Genomic DNA, 20,603 nt, shown 5'->3' with positions numbered 1-20,603 from the left:
ACACACACTCACAAAAACAAGACCATCCAATAGCGACTTCTGATTTCTGCTGCTACATTCAGGCAGGTTCAGAATTTGACTGTCTATTTGTTTATTACCACAGTGTACTCGTGCACCATGTCACAAAGCTCAAATCATCTTAAACTGTTCTCCTGAACATGACAGTGAGTCCACTGTACTCTAATGCAGCGGTACCCAACCCCCGGGCCACGGACCGGTATCGGTCCGTGAGTCGTTTGGTACTGGGCCACGAGAGCTGACGCTCAGGTGTGAAATTTATGGATTTAAGGGTTTTTATCGTTTTTTAGACGTATTTTTTTTAATCGTTTTTATCGTTAACTTTGTTTCCCTGGGTCTTTTCCCGTGTGTTATGAATAAATCTTCTTTTTTTAGGTACCGGCACTGGTTTTATTTTGCTGTATTTATCCGCGACACCTTAAAGGCCGGTCCAGGAAAATATTGTCGGACATAAACCGGTCCGTGGTGCAAAAAAGCTTTGAGACCTCTGCTCTAATGGCCTCCACAGTCATCAGATCTCGAATAGAGCTCCTTAGGGATTTGGTGGGTCAGGAGAGTCCCATCATGGATGTGCAGCAGCTGGGTGATGCTATCATATCAACATGGACCAAAATCTCTGAGGAAAATTTCCAGCACCTCTGTGAATTTGTTCCATAAAAAATACAATTAAGTTCTAAAAGCAAAAGTGGAGTGAAATACATTTATACCAGGTGAATATGCCATGCTGTCAGGAACCTTCAGTTTATGTTTATTAGTGTTTGAACTGAAAAGCGAAGCACAAGAAAAACAGATAAAAATCAATAGAAATTTATTTTCTTACTTATCAAAAATATCTGCAACAGAATTGCATAGATGGACACAAAATAGCTTCCATGATTGATTCATGTGACTGTAACAATGAGAAGAGAGTAAGACTATTCCAGTGTGTTCTTCTCTCAAACACATGGGATGCTTATTTGAACTGAATAAATTCATACCATAGTTTCCCGTTTTCAATAAAGATTAGCTAATACGTACATTGTGATATACATCTCCAATTTTTTTCCTTAAAAATCCAAATGGATAATCACTCCTTATAAATAAGGGTAACAATAAATATTCCAAATATATTAATTCTTGGTTTGTTAAATACTTTCCGATTATATTTTCTGAACCGATTATGCCACACAGAAAAAAAGGGAAAACTCTTCATGATTATAATTTTTAAAGCTTAATTGCTATGATGCTCCTCTATGACAAATCAAATGGAAATGAAAAGTAAGAGAAAAAAAAACAAGTCCTCAGCTTCTTCACAGATCAGTAGAGCACACAGATCAGCTCAGTGTGTTCGGTTCTGCCGGAGTCGACAGTAAGGAAGTTTTTTTGTTTTTCGTGGGTACTGCATATCATTTTCACACAGATAGTATCCCAGAAATTAATCCTTCAGCTTCTCATCTGGAAACATCCTCCTGCTGTCCCTCGGTGTGTGCTTATCCAAAGTAACCGACTGCCAAAATAATTTGGAAATCCACGTAATCCAACATTTCCAGGCTTGCTCCTGTCGCTGCTCCTCCATCAGTTGGCGTACTGTTTGTAGAAGGCAACTTTGACACGCTCGATCTGGTGACACAGCTTGATGGCAGGCCCGAGCTTCAAGTCCATACACTCCTGGACTGTGGGCAGAGTCAGCAGCAGCAGGGCCTGACCATCGATGTCCTGCACACAAGTTAAACAGAAATATTCAGGGTTTGAAGCTTTCAGCTTAAACTCCTGTAATGTACTTCACCTCAAAAAAAGCTGCTTGCAGAGGGCGTTTTTATACAAAATTAGAGCTTCAGTTTAGTTTCAAACAGTCTAAGGATGAGTTTTTTTTATTTTTAGTGTATTTATATAAAGTATTTGTCAGATTCTAAGTTGAAAAGTTCAAAACAAAGCTCTAATAAAATATGATAATGAAAGCACTCGACACATTTAATAACATTGCCATTCTAATCTCAACACACTGAGCAAAGCCTTCATTGGCTGGTTTTCTTGACAAATGTGACCAAATCACCAGACTAAACAAAACTCATTCTGTTTGTAAGTACACAATCTCATTTCACTTTAGACTATTTAGGCTAGGTTTTATTTCCATTTGAGTTAACTAAAACATGTTTAAATTACTATAATAACCTTACAAAAAGTCTCTAAGTAACAAAACAAGAAATGTTACTAATGGTTTTTTAAAAGGCTTAAATCTTGATTTCACACATTTTTGTATTATTAATTCTCTTTTTATTCTTTATTTTCTAAACCAATTAAAATGTGCAGTAATATGAAGTAAACAATTTTTTTTTTCCAAAAAAGCAGAAAATAATCAACCGCTCGAAGAAGATGTCATTTGTAGCTGGATAAATATCTGCCTGAGAAAAGCTGGTACCCACTGCACCTCACAGAAACAAATAAGGGGTTAAAAATATAATATCCACACATGTTATTTATCACGTCTGTGTTCAGTGTAATATGTGAGAGTCTCTGCTGGCTTTTACTGTCTTGGTTACACTGAGGTGTTTCTCTGTGTGTGTTTATCTACTCTGTGTGTAAAGACAGCCCCTCCCCTCCTTCTACACACACAGTCCAAGGAGAGACACACAAGCTGAAGTCAGTCGAGTTAATCACTCTAAAATAAACTAATAAAAAAAACCACATTGTTGCCACCTAAACCAATCAGTGAGGCAAACACTGTATCTAACCAAACACTGGGCCATCAAGAAAAATATATTAAAACAATTTATAGAAGAGTTTGTACACAGACAGTTGAAAACAGGGGCTCTGTCTAAAAATATCTATGATTTCTCTAATGCTACATCTTTGCTCAACCCCTGAAATTTAGTTACTTTATTCTGCACCTTCAGCCCCTATTTATCAAACAAGCAACACTTTTATTGACATGTATACCTAACAGTAATTGTGTTTTTGTTTTTTGTTTACCTGCTCCTGGAAAATGCCAGCCAGAGATGCGCAGTCGGTAGAGTTAATGAACTGGACGACTTCATCTACGCTCCACTCCAGAGGGTTTCTGTCCAAAACCAGCTGACCGTCCTCCTCCTCCACCTGAAGTTGCACATAAAAGGCACACTGTGAATTAGAGGGTAGCACACACTGCTCTGGGTTCTGTTAATCACTCAACTATTTCAGTGTGAATAGGATAAATCATGATGCAAAATCCTGATGTGATAAATCCCCCCATCGTTGATTTTTTCTGGTGTAGAAGCTCGTGATGGAGCTGTTTTACTCTCCTCTCGACACTATTACTTTTACATATAATTAAGTGTACCAAAAATATGATGCATTAATATCAGTAAACTTGCTTGTCATAAAGAGTATGGGGAACCTGTTTTGTAGCCTCTCTGCTTTACCTGCATGTCTTGTCCTTTGGCGGGCTGGTACTTGCTGTTCTGGTTGTACGCAGACAGCGAGCGAGTTGACCTCCTGCGACCTGCGGGAGCCTCCGGGCTGAGTGCCGGGCCGAGTGCCGGGTTTCCCGCGCTGACGGCTCTGCGCAGCGCTGTGGCCCGGCGAGGACGGCTGCTGGTCACCTCCACCGATGAGGTGTCTGTGTGGTCCTCGCGAGGTTCCGAGCTGGTGCCCTCGCTGCCCGACTGCAACGCCCTCTCTTCGTCCTCCTCTCCCTCATCACTGTCCTGGAGAGGGGAGAAAGAAGGGAGTTAGAGAGGTGCTCAGTTGTTCACAGTTGTCCCAGAAATCATGCATATCATGCAGAAATGTTTGTCTCAATGTTTATTCACCAAGTTTAGCAATTTATTCAATTTACCAGTCAAATGAGAGTTGTGGAATAATTAAAAGCAAAAGAATTGTAAAAAAGCTGTGGATAAACAGTAAATACAGAAATTTTTAATTTGAACATCAGCACAAAAGCTGCTTACAAAAGCCGAACTTGAATGTTTATGCCTCCTAAATGTTCTCACAGTATTTTGTTGGGATCATTTTGGTAAAATGTTGTTAGAAAAGGCTGAAACGCACTGGTGTAACAGTAGAGGAAACATTTGAGCTGGACTGAAATCTGAAGTTTCTTTTAATGACATTAGCCAAAAGTTTCTTGTTTACACAGACAAAGCAGAGGCTTTTATGTTAACCAGAAGCTGCTACGTCAATTTAAATGTAGACAGAAATATCTATTAAATATTACGACTGTAGCTGACTGAGATAAAAACAGCTTTTCATGCAAAAAATTAGTTAATAGTATAAATGATTTGATAGATCTGCTAATCTGGTGACATGTAATTGGTTACATGTCAGTCTGCAGTGATATAACACAGAGAAAAGAAGCCACTCCTCACAGATGCCAGAGCACAGAAACGATCATTAACATGAGCGGGTTATCTATTCAATCACTTTGTGTTTCTCTTTAGGACTGAAACAATCTTCCAACCAGTCCGGCCAGTAAAACTCCACAATGTTGCTGAACCACCTCACGCATAAACTATACTTTCAGCCTAACGATTCCCTCCCTCCCAGCAACCGCCATCCTTGTTGAGGCCACATGAATGTGTGTTTTTTTTTAATGTAATGAGGAAGGTAACTTGGTAAATTTAGGGTTTGGGTTATCATGCTTTCCTATAGACACAAGTACATAAAACAGGTAAGACTAGATTAACCTCAGCCAGCCACTGCAATAAAATGTTGCCACGTGAATTCTTTATTATTAGTAAACCAGAAATTTTGAATATTATGCAGGTATATTTACACTACTTTTATGTTGTTTGTTGACAAGCAATGCAGTGTTCCAAACTTCTGGTATAAACACTTGGAGTATTGTAGGAGTGCTGGAGGATACGATTTTGGGGTTAAAAAGCTAAAAATTTGACTTTTTACTTCATAACTTGTGAGCAATGAAGCTCATTCTTTTTTTTTTGTTGTTTCAGTTTTTTCAGGGTTATGCTTGTTGCCTGGTAATACACTGGTAATATTTTCTGAGGTTAGGTGCTCCAAATCCTGTTTGGGCCACATTTGAACCTAAGTAATTACCACAGTAGGTTTCATGTAATGTTAGTTGGATATGTTGAATTTATTGACTTTATTGCTAGAATACTCCCACTTATTCTGGATTATCTGTCCATCTGGGCTTTCTCTGATTTAAAGCAGACCTTAACTCCCTGCTAAACTGGCTTGTTGAGTTTCACTGTGGACTTTGAGTGATTTTAAGGAGGAATCTGCAACATTTAAAAAGTCTTCTTGTAATAAAGAGTGCTGAGGTCAATTGATCATAATACAGTCACATAGAAGATGCTACCTGCTCATTCACTGGTGTTAAAAACATATTCCTGTGGTTTAAAAGTGACACAGACAGCAATCTGGGAGACGTATTTATGATGCAAGAAATGGAAACTTCTCCTGCTGTTAGCTGAAGAACAGAAGAAACAGATTTCATTTAAAGTTGCCGGTTCAAAGGCACAGTGGGGTACGCTTGCCACAAAATTTTATTGTGCGAACACCACAGCTACACTAATGCAGCTTTTTATTATCCAACATGCCAGGTTGTACTGCCCTCCTGCTAACAACTCAGCAACACTGCCCAAGTGCAGAGGACCAAAATTTAAGAATGCGATAATTTCCTGTAATCACTGTTAGTACAGAAGTCTGTTGTTACGTGTCTTGAAATGTATTTATGTTGTTGCACAAGTCTAATATTTTTCCAGACGAATCTATCTTTCAGCCTGACTTTCAGGTCAGTATTTATTTTATATTTAATTTTGTATCGTCATCAGAACTGTTAATGTTAAATCTGTTGTTTTTGGTCATCTTTAACAGTCATAATAATTTATTTATTATAATCTTATCAACTATTCTCCCCTTATTTAACCGGAAGATGAATGGTCAGATTTTGTCTTTTTATCCCTGTCATATAGCGGTCTGCAGCATATTCACACGTAGTATATGAATATAAATTAAGACACAAACTAAAATCTCTCAGGGCCTTCTTTTAACTTTTATGTTGCTTTTTTACTTTCTATTCTACAGTATGTGTTAATATTTTAAGTGATCACTTTTAAAAATCTATTTATCTAAAATCTATTTATTCGTAATACCACCTCTTTATTCACCTGTAAATAACTCAACCTGCACAAAAAGGTGTAACACAAACAAAATGTTACTAAAAGTTTTCTGAAATGTTTGTTTTTGTTTTTTTTAACCACAGCAGCAGTGACAAGGACATCTCACCCTCATGAATTTTTATTATTATGTTATCCCCACTCTGCTTCATGTTTTCTAGCCACAGAGTGACAGTTTGTTTTTCATAAACAGAGCGGGAGCGCAAGAAGAGAGAGAAATGCACACTGAAATTAACAGATCCTTTTAAAATAATTACAGTTTATTCAAATCCTGACTTGCTTTCTATGGTGTGAAAGGTTCTGCGTGTCTTCTATTGTTTCATTCATCCAGACTGCACAGTGGGCGTATTAAAAGGTGGATTAAGTGCTTATATACACTTTTAATAAAAGTAGATTTTCCCATTTCTCTAAATATCAGCTGGACTGGCCTCTAATATGAGTGATAAACACTGATCATTTAATCATAAAACAAATATGGTGAGAAATGTGTCTTAAATCCTTTGTGACAAATGACAAAAGACATAATGAATAATAAAACTGTCTTTTGTTGACAGGACACAGGAATTTCTATTAATTCAGGACTCAAAGGCTGTCAGAATGCTGCTCCATTGCCGCCTGATCGATGCAAATCCAAAGGTTGTCTCTCTCTCTGCTGAGGCGCTGCATGCTTAGCATTGTTCTAGGCTGTGGCCTCCAGATAATCATATTTACATTTAAATGGCAACAGACATTACGTGAGGAGGAGGTATGGCACTCAAGGGATCCAGAATAGAAATCCATGCGAGTTTTCAGAAATGCTAAAGATCCTTGCCCCGAAAGAGCCCATTAAAACCCGAAACAGGAAGCATGTAAGCAAATACTCTTTCAGCTGTGTTGATGCTTACCCATAGCAGAGGTGCAGGAACCTTTCAGCTGTGCTGTGGACATTATATTTTACCTTTCCACTCATGATTGTAGTAAAAAAGTCATGCCAGTTTATACTCTTCCTGTACCGATAACATAAGATTACTATGGCATTTGTACAGTGGTCTGGATTAAGCACTTAATGAAGCCGTAACGCTCTGAAACTGTGAGCGTGTAGCATTGTGTTATACTTAATAACTTAGATTTGTGTAACGCCTTTCAAGAAACCCAAGGACGCTTTACAAAAGAGTATAAATAAACAAAAAAAGGCTAGAGGTCAAAGGCTTTGCTTAATACACGAGTTCTGAGAAGTTTCTTGAAGGACTCCAGTGACGGGAAGTTACGCCCCGGCCTACATGCAAAATGTTGTGAAGCTCATATAGGTGTCCACATAACCTCTGAAATTAAAGTTATGGCACTCTCTTTATTATAAGTGGCTTCAAAATAAGTGCTGTTCGTAGTGAATGTATATTTGTCAGACCTCCTTTCTTTGTTTACTCTAAATCTGTTTAACCAGGACAAAAAATGACCTAAATCAGCCATTTCATTCTGCTGTGACAAATGTAACGATGGTATTGTCTCACTTCATCATGCAAAAGCCATGAGGAGTAATATTCAATAGAAATGTCTCAGACAATTGTGAAAAGCTTTTAAAAACAGAAAAGTAGTTTTGCAAATTACTGATGTTATTGATAAATATATCACACAATATTGAGCATATCAGTCATCACATGTTTATTTAGTCCAATGTGATTGGCTGACCAGTATTTGTGCTCAACCCAACATTCAGGCTGAACGTAAAGCTGCTCTGGTGTCTCTGCTGGACGTGGTTGTTGATTGTTGTTGGATCAGGAGGACGTTGCTGGACAACGCCACCAGAAGGTCCTGGAGTGATTTCCTCATCTCTGCTTGCCTCGTCTTCTTCTTTGAGGAACAGCTGCGTGAGTTTTCTTACAGATTTTGTGATGACCAAACCCAAGATGAAACCCAGAGCGAGGACGGGCATGATGAGAGTCTGTTTAAGTCAGAGTTCTGCGAATCTTCATTTAATCCAGCAGGCACGAGTCTTGTTGAAACTGATGATGTTAGCAGTCTCAGGTGGAATGTTTCTTTTTGTGCTGGTTTTCTTTCATTGCTATGGTGACTCAAAAGCTCCTTGTTGCCATGGCGCCATGTTGTAGTACAACCAAAGCCTTTCTAGAAGCAAATCTCACCACTTTGCAGCCATCTTGAAAAAATTCAAGATGGCTTGAACCAAACCAAAACAAAAACCTGTAGCTCCTCTTATGGCCACTTGAGGCAGTCTAGCTAGACTCCCATACTTTGCACAGTTTCATATAAAAATATTCCAGGAGGAGCCTAGACATCATGGTTCAGAGGTCCACTATAAAATGCACTGAATGCAACGCCTGTGTAGGCTGTTAAAACTAGAGAATAGGGTTGCCAACCGTCCCTTAAAATACGGAATCGTCCCGTATTTAGAAACAAAAGTACACGTCCCGTATTGAGCTAATAAGGGACGCACTTTGTCCCGTAATACAGTGAGAATCAAAAGTAGTCTATAAATGTTAATGGAATTAACGCTTTGTTTGAAAACATAATTCCCAGCCTCTCTCCTGCTTTGTGACCAATGAGCTGACAGCACACTTATGACAATTCGAGTATGACAATTCAGATTACCGCTCATCTCATTGGTCGAGGAAAGGTCGCTTACGGAGAAAATACCGGAAGACAACAGATGACCACAACAAGAAGCATGGCCAACAGGGAAACAAACGCCGACACTGCGGTGCAAGTCTCGGACGACAGTAAACCTAAAGCTGGGCAGACACTGTGCGATTTTTTCAGTCGCGTTATTCAGCTCCTGCTCAAACTGCACGATTGACTCGCAGGGGTTAGAAGTTGGTAGGTCACGATGCAGGTCTCACACTATACCGCCCGATGCTCTGATGCGACCTGAGTACTCACACTGTGCGTCCATAAAATTAAGGTTATAACAGAAAATCTGTCGCGCTCTCCCTCTGTCTTTCACTCACACAGACACGCCACCACCATCAACTTTGCTAAATTGCTAATGAAAAACATGATCAGGCAGCTGTGATTTAGCAGCGATGTAGATCCAACTATTTTCACGGTTGTTGTGGTTGTGATAATTTTGTGATGCCACATCGAAAAGGCTCGGATGAGCTTTTCAAAGTTCTACAAGTTGTGCCTCCATCGCTTGTGTCCAGATCACACGCTGCACAGCCGTGCTGCTCCGTCTTTTTCACGGCGTTTACGTGTTTGCGCGCGAGCAGTGTGAGCGGCTCACAAGCGATTGATGATCGGGAGCTGGTCGTGAGGTGTTAATCACTTCTCGTTACCCCACGTATACTACACGATGAAGGCCAAAATCGGTCCGATCACTCAAAAATCGGCTCAAAATGGGCCTAAAACCGCACAGTGTAAGCCCAGCGTTAGAGCAGCAATGTTTGTTCCCCCTCAGAGAAAGGGAAGAATGGGAAAAGGAAAACACCTGGCTGGAAAAAGTTAATATGGGCATGTGCAGTGAATATCAGCGCTATGTGGCCAGAAGTGTGATAATATAACTTATTTTGTGTAATAAACAACTGCAAGGATAGATGATTACAACAAATAGATGACTAATACATAAAAGTAATACATAGATGAATAATGATGATGAGTTATGATGCGTAATCATGGGAACAAGCGGGTTTTCAAACGGGAGCAGCTGATTAGCATTAGAAAAGCTGAAATAATACCTCAGCTGAAGCCAATTGTACTAAATGCACTAAATGTGCACTGTTACAAGAATGTTTTTCTTTCTATTGTTTTCTATTATTTTAAGTTAAGCAGGACAGAGTTCTTTTAAAGAAAGATTTACTTATATTCTCAAAAGTTAAGCATGACAGGCTTCTGTTTAAGAAGGAGACCTGTTTTATTGTGTTAATGTTGTCATTTTGAGCTAAAAATAAATGGCTAAATGATCATTTGTTTCACATGTGTTCATATCACAAAGAATACACATCTACTTAAATCAAATTCAAGTCAAAGGGTTAAAAAAAATAATTTCACACACAAAAAAAGAGCTAGAAAATTCACCACACTGGGAAGGGTGAAGACAACTGGGTCGCCCGGCCCTGGCCACGAGGTGTCCCTTATTTATTTTTCAGGGAGTTGGCAACCCTACTAGAGAATGAACTCATGCCTGCTTTCACTGAAAACTGACCTTATCCCTGTGTTAATATGATAAAGCTAACTGAGGCCTTAACCTGTGAGGTAGTCATATAATACGCTTTAAAACTCACACAAATGCAGACTTGATGCCTGACGACGGTACTTCTGTGGCATCTGCATATTAAATGAACAACTATAATGTGATTGACTGCAACCTTTCTGTGCCAGATGTGTGGCTATTTTTAGCTACAATAAATAACTCAGTGCCCAGCAGTGGATATATCTGCATAAGGCACCTGCATGAGAAGCTCCTCTTTTACCCCGCATTTTCTATATTCACATGTGATTTTGTTTATAATTTATACACTGTGCACTTTGTTGTGAGTGTACCTGCTGCTTGTCACATGAGCAGGAGTGCACAGGACACTTGTTATGAGAGACAAAATAAAGGACTGAGGAAGAAGTGAAGAAGTGAGGTGTTTTCTAACCTGCGGGGAGCCAGCGGGAGTGTAGTCCACAGCAGAGGAGCGTCTTTTCTTCTGCACAAAGATAGCTTTCCTCTTCTTCCTGCGGCGCGTCGGCTTGGCCAGCTCTCCCTCTGCTGTCTCCTCTCCTGCAGTGGGCTTGGATAGCTTCCTCTTCTTCCCATAGTAATAGGCTGTGGACGCAGAGCAGATGTTGAAAACAATGCACCCAAAACAAAACTTAGCCACTCATCCAGGGCAATTATACACTCTGCAGCATCACAAGCTTTGATTTGGGTCTCCTTCATAGCTGTGGTGCAGGAAGTGATGCGTATAATTACAGAGACTCACTGTATTTGGTTTTTGTTTGGACGGAGCAGTTCTCTGGGCACTTGTCAGTAACGAGGATGGGGCTGAAGAGGTTCGGGCAGCACTGTAGTTTCACACACACTTTACGGCAGAAATCTGGGATCTGGTCTGCTAGGCGGACAATCCGTATGGTGGAACGATACGTTTTTCCTTTATATCTGTGTGTGGGAGGAAGGAAAGGGAAGACAGAGGGACATTGTCAGTGAAGAATTACTTTTACTTATGAGGACAATGGCTAATTAAACCATCTGTGATCCATCAAAGCACTCATAGGTGAATGATGATTGCTTGCACAGCAAGGATGTGAAAAACGGGCAGTTTTACGACAGCCCGCATGACTTCAGACTGTTCGGTTGATTAGGCCGATTCAGGAGAACGGAGTGAGATGAAGGGTCAATTTGGCAATATCCCACATAATGGCTAAGGTCGGGCAAAGAGAGCGGAGCTGCTGGCAAGAAAAAAATATAATGACCTACAAACTAATGTTGGTCTGTGCTACTTTCTTTTTTTTGGAGGTTAATAGGTTAAAATCCAATAATAAATCATTAGTGAAACAGCAGTTTAGTTTGATTTTAAACCAAAACACATCAACAAAGTCACATTTCAATTAGTTGTATCGATAAATTTCTTTCAATACATTCTGTTGTGTAACATAAACGTGCTCACAGAAATCAGAAAAGGAATTTTTCATGTCATAGACTGAATGACTAATCATTTAATTTGCAACTGTTAAGGAAAATCAAAATCAAGTTAAAGCCCTAATAGAAAATAAAATAGTTAAATTAAGTCTTATACCCTTAGAAAATGCAATGCTGATATGTTAATTCTGACAGGACAGGATGACTTAAAGGTTTCTAAACATGCAGCAGAGTTTATCTGATCTCTTTGTTTAATCATTAATCATTAAATGAGACACATGCGTGTTTATCTGGTACTATAGCCCATTGTTGGCTCTGAGAGGAGGTTAGATGAGGGGAATTCCAGAGCAGTGCGTCTAACTCATAATAATTTTCATAGATACAATTTTCACTTACATGAGGCAGTCCTAATGAAAGGAGAACGCGGCTTGTGGTAGTCAAGGAGCAGAAGAAGCAAACAAAACGAAACAAAAACACACAAACAAAATACTGATTTTCTCTTTCTTCTGCTTTTAGAGGTCTCAAACTAACATAATGCACCAGCAGTCGGCAACTACGGTCAAATCAGTTAATACTAAGTCAGTCAATTCAATTTATTCAGTTACTTTTAATTATTAACTATGTTTGTCTTACTAATTTATTTTTATGGATCAGCATTAACTCTGCTCTTAGAACTTGTAGGAATGAACAGACTGCTGCCCACAAGGAACTATTCTCCACATTAACACCTTAAAATGTCTGATTTTTACTGATTATCAACTAAAAACTGAAAAATAAAAATAAAAACTATAAAAGATGCAAATCTGCAATAGCTTAAAAGCTGCAGATATTCTGCAACATTTGTGATATAAACTTTGCTTACCAATGTATTTTCTTATGTTTTAAACACTAATATAATCTATGAAATCATGCCAAGTTATTTAAAAAAGCCCTGTAATGACTATGACACGCCATGAGAGTTAATTCACACAGTGACCCTGAGATGTGCTCCATCAGGACCTCAATTTTAAGTAACAATCTGAAGAAAATTACAACCAAACAGGAACAAGATCCATTAATTAATGAGAAATATGTACTCTCTGTCAACTTGTTTTTGCTCTTGCTTAATTGAACTCAATTGTGTACTGAACCTTCTCCACTTTGGAGTCAGAAATAAATTGTCTCTCTGGGTGGTAGATGCCCCAGAAAATTAAAAGTAAATCCTCTGGCGAGTTGTCAAAACACTCGTGCGTGAATGTGATCACTGTGCTCTGCGGGCCAGCACAGGTGACTCACTCAGACTCATGACTGCCTGATTCTTTCTCGTTTTGGACGAAAAAAATGGGGCCGTTTTCGATTAGAAAACACCGAGCACGCAGCCTGAAGCTGTGGAATAATTTGGCTCTGTGCAGCCAGCAGTGGATGAAAATGCAGACCTTACACAAATACTGCAGCAACAAAAAACAACATAAAAAATTCAAAGAGGGGCAGGGAAAATGGCCTCGCAGGAAACGAGAGGAGGGGGAGGGACACAGGGCCCTTTTAGGAAAGATAGTGATGATTTATTATGAAATTCAATGGCCCATGACCAAAACAGGAGTGGAGCAAATGAAATGAGAAAAGAACATGTTCATTGTTGTTCCCCTGCCATTTTTTGTTTTGTATTTTCCTTTCCCCTCACTTGGCTTTGAGGGTCTCCTCTTGGCAGTCCCAGCTCTGATCCTCCAGCTCCTGCAGCTCCTTCAATACTCGTCCAGGCTTGTAGGCAGCGTTGATCAGCATGCTCAGCAGCTGGAAGCAAAAACAGAACAAAGAAAAAGACAAATAAACTCCTGCTTGATGTGAACAACTCAAGACAAAAGTGAACAAACACGAATGAGGATCCAAGCGAAAGTGAAAGAAAAGATACAGATCACAAAAAACTGTGGAGAAAGCTACATTCTCACACCTGCACAAAGTGCACGAGAGCACACAGTCTCTAGAGAAATTAAAAGGCTGTTTTCCCAAATGGTGGTGGCGGTGTATAACAGTAAACACTGCTGACTGACAGCTCCTCACATAAGGTGCTGCTGGGAAACGGCAGGTGGTTAACAAGACATCGCTGTCTCGGCCTCCGTCTCTTACCTCCCTCTGTCAATTTCTGCTGGCCCACCTCTCTCTTTGAAAGTGTGCAACCCTTTGATTAAACCTGCTCCTCTATATAACCTCCCCCCCACCTGTTTTTGACATCAGCCCACCTCTTTGAGGACCAGGGTGCATTTTCCAGGTCCGACAGCCTGCGGCAGCTCTGCGATGCGTCCCTTGTTGAGGTAGGGTCCTGAGAAACAGCGGTGGTTGACAAAAATCTTGGAGCAGCAGTATCTTCCATTAGCTGAACCTAGGACAGAAGAAAAGAAGGAAAAATGGATGTTCACCACTATGGGAAATAAATATGCTACATGTAATACTGGCATAGTCCAAATAATATCTCTCTTACAAATTTTGAAACCATAAATAAAACATTGAAACAAATATTCTGGACAAAACTGAAACCAACATCGCATTTGGAAAATCAAAGAGAAACAGAAGAGAGTGCACAAGCGTACAAGGAAGCTTTCAGAGTAAACAGATTACACTTAGTTTTCGGATTTTTCTTTAAGTAGCCATGGGTCACAACATCTCATTATTCCTGGTGGAAAATGTCAGGTTGAAAGAAAATTATTCTCCAATAGGAACAAACGTTTCTCTGTATGTGTGGCCATGGTTGCAAATCAACTTGCAGAGTCAGCAGCAAGCCTAGGCGGACTAAAGCCACTTATATAATCGAGTTAAGTTAATTATATAGCACATTTAAGCACAACAGATGTTGACCAAAGTGCTGCACAGCAATCAATAAAGAATTAGGAAAAAAATAGAACTATGGGACAGTAAGGGAGCACGATGGAAATTAAAATATAGCTGTAAAATAATGTAAACTAACCTACAATGTTCACGGAAAGGCAGACGTAAAAGGCTCAAGAGAAGAGGCGCTTTTTTTTGTTGACATACGAAAGACTGTTAAGTGAGGCTCTACTACCAGCTGGCAGACAGCTTGCTTAAAGCATTCTGCGTGGGGTATTAAACACTATAACATGTTAGATAATTGGGGGGGGGGGGGGGGGGGGGGCAAGCCCATGCAAGCAGCTGCAATTGTACAAAAGGATTTTTAGATTAATCCTAAACTCTACAGTAACCAGTGCAATGACGCAAAGACAGAGGAAACATGTTCATGTCTCTGTTTGCCAGTTAGTACTGCAATCTTTACGATAAGTTGGTATGAAGTAGTACTTCCTCACCTGGATTATGGGCAAAACTCGACAGGCCAAACACAGCGGCTCATATTTGATACTTCCGTGAACCAATGTCTTCCCTGTCCACCAAACTGGAGTTTACAAACTTCCTTTCAAACCCATGTTTTGTTTCCTTAAAATACAAAACCTCATTTGATGTTTGACTGAATAATTGGTGTGTCACTTCCATGCAAGGGTGTTAGTCATACTAACGGCTTCAGTTTCTCTTTAAATGCAATTTTAGAAGCTAACATTGATGTCATGGTTTTTCCTGGCTCAATATGACGGGAATAGGCCCTTAAGCACGATTTGTCCACAGGTTTGTCAGTTCTGCATTTTCTTGTTATTTCTGACCATTTGATAGACAGAAAACCTCCCTTTAAACAAACTAGTTAAAATATTTTTAATGACAGACTTGGTGATTCTTCATTTTTTAGTGAAGGAATTTACCTGCATGTATGTTTGGATTATGTAAGTATTATAATAACAGATGATGTTTTTCAGTATTATAGTTGCATAATGAAACGACATTTAAACTAAATGTTGAACCTCTCTCAAAACACTTCCTTGTGGTTTGATTGAGCATTGGCAGTATAAGGAAATGACCCAACAACTTTTTACTGGTTTTGTTTCTCAATGCTTTTCTTCCACTCTGAACCAGAAAAAAGACAAAGGAAGAAAACAGAAAGCTCCTTTGTAAATGAAAGTAAATGAATGGTTGTGGTGCTCTTTACTTACTTACTACTTTCCAGTATATCATTAGTGTGTGACTAACCATTTCAGCACATAGGTGAGAGCAGAGTCAAACTGGGCCATGGGTACATCCTGTTCATGTGACCCCCCCCCCCCCCTACTCCACCACCCTCCACCGCCTCCAAGAAACAAACTAAGAAGTCGTATGAACGATGCTGCACTCTGGCCTTACTGGAGCACCTGAAAACCGTCTGCACCTGGAGGTGCACTGCCAGGGGCGAATAGTAATTAGATATGGTGATGAATATGCATGAGCGAGTGGGCGGTTTTAAATCAGGGACCAAGGTTCTCCTCGAAACAATGCCCAGTTCAGCCCACCCCCACCCCTTTGCTCTTTTTGTGCTTGAACATACATGTTGCTTACAGACGTGTCTGCTCCCAAAGAAAACCAACCACACAATGAGGATGTGAGAGAAGGATGTGGTGTTTTGGTGAAATCTATTCTCAGATTTACTGATATGTCTGTTTATTTGGTTTCAGAAATGCACCCAGAAATACACCAAAGATTGCTAAGTGGCATTCTTAAAAAAAGCTACTTTACCTGACTGTTTTCTAAATTTTGGCTCCAATCCTGCTGGCTGTGGTGATATATTTTACATTTACTGAAATTTGGAAATGACGCAGCTTCATGGTGAATTTCCCTTAGGGCGCAATGGTGTTGAGGAAACCCCCAGTTCAGTTCAGTTATTTCAGACACTGAGGCAAGTGAAAACGAAAAATAACACACCCACATTTATTTGTCAATTGCACGGTAGATCTGAATTCACAAAAATTACCTGCTTTAAGTTTTTTAGAGATGTTGAACATGTGGCCGAAAATATCCGCCTATGCTTTAGTTTTCATTCCTAAATAAACAGTTTATCCTGAGCTTTGTTATGTGTTATGTTTAGTTATGTAAAGCTGATATATATCTTAACAGCACACTGTTCAGACTGCTCTAAATTGCTGTGATGTCATATAGAGATGATATCCCTAATATGGTCATCTCAGGTGCACAGGTGCAGTTTATGAGGGGCAGCCAATCAGGAAAAAAATACTTCAATGGAGAGAAAACAGCTTGTTTGAGACGGTGGATGAATGGAGGTATAAATAAGGATATTTAAAAGATTACTTAAAATCGCAGATACTCTTATTAAAGAACATAAAACTGGAATGAGCAGATTCCCTTTAAGTTAGGCAAAAGAAAACTAGAGTCACAGGACAATTTGTAAAAAGGAAAAGGTAATTTTTAAGGATTCGCTTTATAAGCACATTAAAGTTCATGTGGTCACAAAAGAATGCTGTGTTCTGGCTCTAAGATTTTGTTTGTGGGTGTAACCTTCTCGCTCCAGCTGATAAAAAGCCAAACATACACATAGTACTCCCAGGGCAGCTACAATAACAGCGGGTAGAACAGAAACGCTCCGGCTCTCTAATGCATTAGAGATAAATAGGGATTTCCTGTGTAAAAGCATTCTTTACATGTGCATATCTAGAATATGGTTTTATAAGAGAGAGAGAAAAAAAGATGTTTACTGAGGAGGAAATGAAACTTAGTGACTGTAAAACATAGTTGCATCTTGTGCTGCTTTTTGCTTTCTCAAGTAGAGTTAAACATTTCTTTAACATTACTGATTCAGTTAAAACCACAGCAGAAGAGGCTAAAAATGCATCTCTCTTTGTGGGATTACTGTAATTAATTTATCAAAGAGACAAACTGATTTACTTAATATGTAAAAACCGTATTAGTGTGAGAAGGAAGATCTTTTTATAAAAAATATTTTTCCCCTTTTGACTTTGGGGAAAACGGAAGACAAACAATAAAAGGAAATCCGTGTAGCTCCAACCAACGATAACAACTAGTAGTTGATAAAGTAAAAATGTGGCTCTCATACAGTAAATGAGAACAAATGAGCATATCGATGCCAATGCTTGTTAATCATTACCAGCTGATAATGGACAGTGGACATGGATGTAGCTGAGAACAAGCATGATGATTTATGGAGTACATGCATAATTTAGTGGTTACTTCAGGATGTATTTCTGTCATTGCTGACTGACGTCTCAAGTAGTTTACTGTTCCCAGTAACTCATTAACACCATGCATGTTAAAACACAGATTTTAACTAGAACCAAAAACATCGTCTGGATAAATTCCCTGCTTGTGTCCTCAGGGTTACTAGTTTTCCTGCGAACTGAGCTAGATTGAAAGCGCTCCTGCGGGGTGAATTTTCGACCCTGCTCGTTGGGTAGACGTGTTTCAAAATACATTGAAGCTCTGTTAAAAACAAAAACAAACTTATTAAATTATTTAAATTAAATAATCTATTTTTGTTTTAATCCTATAAAACAAATGCAGCATCACCAAGTTCAGCAGTGATGTCACCAACTCTGAGTATGGAACAGTTTTTATCATCCAACCGAGGAAAGAAAAAACACCTTAAAGAAGCATAATCTCAAGTTTCAAGGTGCTTTATATTGTAAGGTAAAGACCTACAATATTAGAGTACCAGACGATCCCCTGTGAGCAGCATTTGGTGACAGCTATAACTATTAGTAACTCTAGGAACCACAAGCAAGCCTGCAGTCTGAAAGCCAAGTGCTCTATTTGGTACTACAAGATGTTTAAGATATGAAGAAGCCTTATCACTCAGGACTTTTTATGTGATCGAGATTCTAAATTCAATTCTGTGTTTATCAGGGAGCCGATGAAGACGAGCTAACATGGAAGAAATACGAGCCCTCTTTGTAGTTCCTGTCAGTACTCTCGCTGCGGCGTTTCAGTTCTTCTGAAGGCTTTTCAGGGAGCTTTTAGGTGATAATTAATTACAATATTCCTGCCTGAAAGTAACAAATGCGTGAACTGTTTTTTCAGCGTGATTCTGAGACAGGATGTTTCTATTAAGTAATACTGAAAGAAAGCAGTCAAACGCATTTGGTTAATGTGTGCACTGAAGGACATATCCTGGTTAAAAAAAGGCTCCTCACAGTGTTAGTGCAGGTCAGGTAATACCATCCAGAGTTGGTATCTGGTTAAACATTTTAGAAACAAATACAAATATAACCTCAGTTTTGTCTTATGAGATTCTCCTTCCTCTTCTTCTTCACTCTAAGTGTGACAACTTAAATTTAACTGTAATGCGTTTCACTGGAAAGCAGCCATGAAGGGACTCTCATAAGTCAAACTAGTGGGGAAATCCCTTACAGTGCCAACAGGTTGTAATATAATTTTGCTAGTTGGAGCCACTGATAGCTTTTAACATGAAATATATATAGAAGGTAGAACTGCTTAGATCAAACGGTCCATATTTAACTTTATGGCATGAAATATAGAGACGATGGAGAAAATTAATTCAACTTCCTTTAGTAACATCTCTGACTGAACCTGTGACAGGACACACATCTTCCATCACATTGTTTTCAAACTCAGCAACTTGTAAATAAAATTTACTAAAGTGTTGAAGTGGAGCTGAGTGAAACGGAGGAAAGCACATCAGAGTGCAGTAGGTATATCAGTGTGTAAATCCAGACTGACTTAAGAGTGGAGAAAGAGCGGGATTTCCTTTAATCCTCGCCACAGCGGCTCATTAGCATTAATCACCACAGATATATCATGTGTAACGTGGCTTTTGATTACCTGGATCCAAGGCGGCAGGCTGGTAGTGGTTGACAGGACTCGCCTCGACAGGCTGGGAACGAGCCAACCTGTGGAAAAACGCAATCAATCCAGTCAGGCTGATCAATAAAATTATCCAAGGGATCTAATCAAACGGCAAACAGAAGTCAATTCACTCAATCAATCGGCACAACAGCGACCGCTTTCAGCTTCAGAATTAGAAACAGGAGTGTTGGAAGGCGGGTGTATGTAGTGATACCGATGAAAGGATTCTCCTAAAGGTATGAAATGGGATTAGTGGTTAGATGAGAGAGCTGACAAAGTGCTGCTGAAGACCTCATATTTCTCCTGCTCTCTGACCGCCGCCCTCGCTCTTGCTCCCGCAAGTAAACAGTATAACATGCCATTCGTCTACAAAAATCAATCAGCGCCCCAGGAAAGCAATTTCTGCCCTAAAAAAAGCCACAGTTTCAATTAACAGGTTTGAGTGACACAGAGAAAGAAAAACCTTCAGGGTTTCTCTGAAGAAACATGTACTGATTTTTTTTTATTATCTTCTTTGGCTTTCAGGTAAAGGACAGAAACCAAAAACCCACAAATGATACCATTTTTCTGACCACACTGAAATTAAACCAATAACAGCGGTCTTCGGGTTACAGAGACATGCAGTCAGCATTTCACTTTTAGCTGCAATTGAACTGTTTTCCAACACTTGAAAACCATGTTCAGGAGCAGGTTTAATGAGTGAGGAATAGGCATACAAGGAGAAAATGGAGGGCGCCAGATCAGTTTGATAAATGAGGCTAGGAAACCTTCATAGTTTCCTTTTGGAGCACTTTGAAATAAAGCAAAAGGTAACCAAGTCTTGTCTTTTTTTTAAATATAGGTTGTGTATAATTCCTACAATAGACACTGTATCTATTAGTTAACTATTAGGGGGAAGGAGGACTCTCAGCCATCTGAATATTAGCATAAAATGTCCTCCAAAAATACTAGCACACGTCTTCAAAAACATAGACTGTATATCAAAGATGGGCACAGCTACTGATATCCATAGCAATTGATTGTCTAGTCCCACCTTTTGAACCAGACATCATGAGTGTGCAAAGCCCCCCCCCTCCCCAAAAATAAATCACACCCTGCTTCACCATACTTCTGCACTCTAATCTGGACTAAAATATAAAAATGTAACTCCATGTGGTATTTCTATTTGAAAGTAGTCGTAGAGGGTGATACATCAACTAAGAAATAGGGTCATTTTCTTGGAAACTTCCATGCAAACAGATGAGTCACCCATTAAAAGAATG

The 20,603-nt window shown here is 39.4% G+C and overlaps 1 protein-coding gene across 5 annotated transcripts in view; it reads right to left on the bottom strand.

Moving 5' to 3' along the window:
• Nucleotides 1–809: 809 nt before the first annotated feature.
• sfmbt2 (Scm like with four mbt domains 2) overlaps nt 810–20,603 on the bottom strand; it is a 63,246-nt gene continuing 43,452 nt past the window's right edge. For all 5 annotated transcript variants that reach the window (XM_024805718.2, XM_004569993.5, XM_076875670.1 and 2 more), the window contains 8 exons: nt 19,318–19,385; nt 13,878–14,017; nt 13,322–13,431; nt 11,006–11,181; nt 10,679–10,848; nt 3,396–3,680; nt 2,968–3,090; nt 810–1,713 (listed from right to left, as the gene is read on the bottom strand). In XM_024805718.2, coding sequence (XP_024661486.2) covers nt 1,573–1,713; nt 2,968–3,090; nt 3,396–3,680; nt 10,679–10,848; nt 11,006–11,181; nt 13,322–13,431; nt 13,878–14,017; nt 19,318–19,385 — 1,213 coding nt within the window. In that variant the 3' untranslated portion in view covers nt 810–1,572. The remainder of the gene's footprint in view (nt 1,714–2,967; nt 3,091–3,395; nt 3,681–10,678; nt 10,849–11,005; nt 11,182–13,321; nt 13,432–13,877; nt 14,018–19,317; nt 19,386–20,603) is intronic.

The sequence above is a fragment of the Maylandia zebra genome, linkage group LG17 (genome assembly GCF_041146795.1).
Source record: "Maylandia zebra isolate NMK-2024a linkage group LG17, Mzebra_GT3a, whole genome shotgun sequence".
Classification (NCBI taxonomy): Eukaryota; Metazoa; Chordata; class Actinopteri; order Cichliformes; family Cichlidae; genus Maylandia; species Maylandia zebra.
This window is presented reverse-complemented; position numbering and strand designations above follow the sequence as displayed.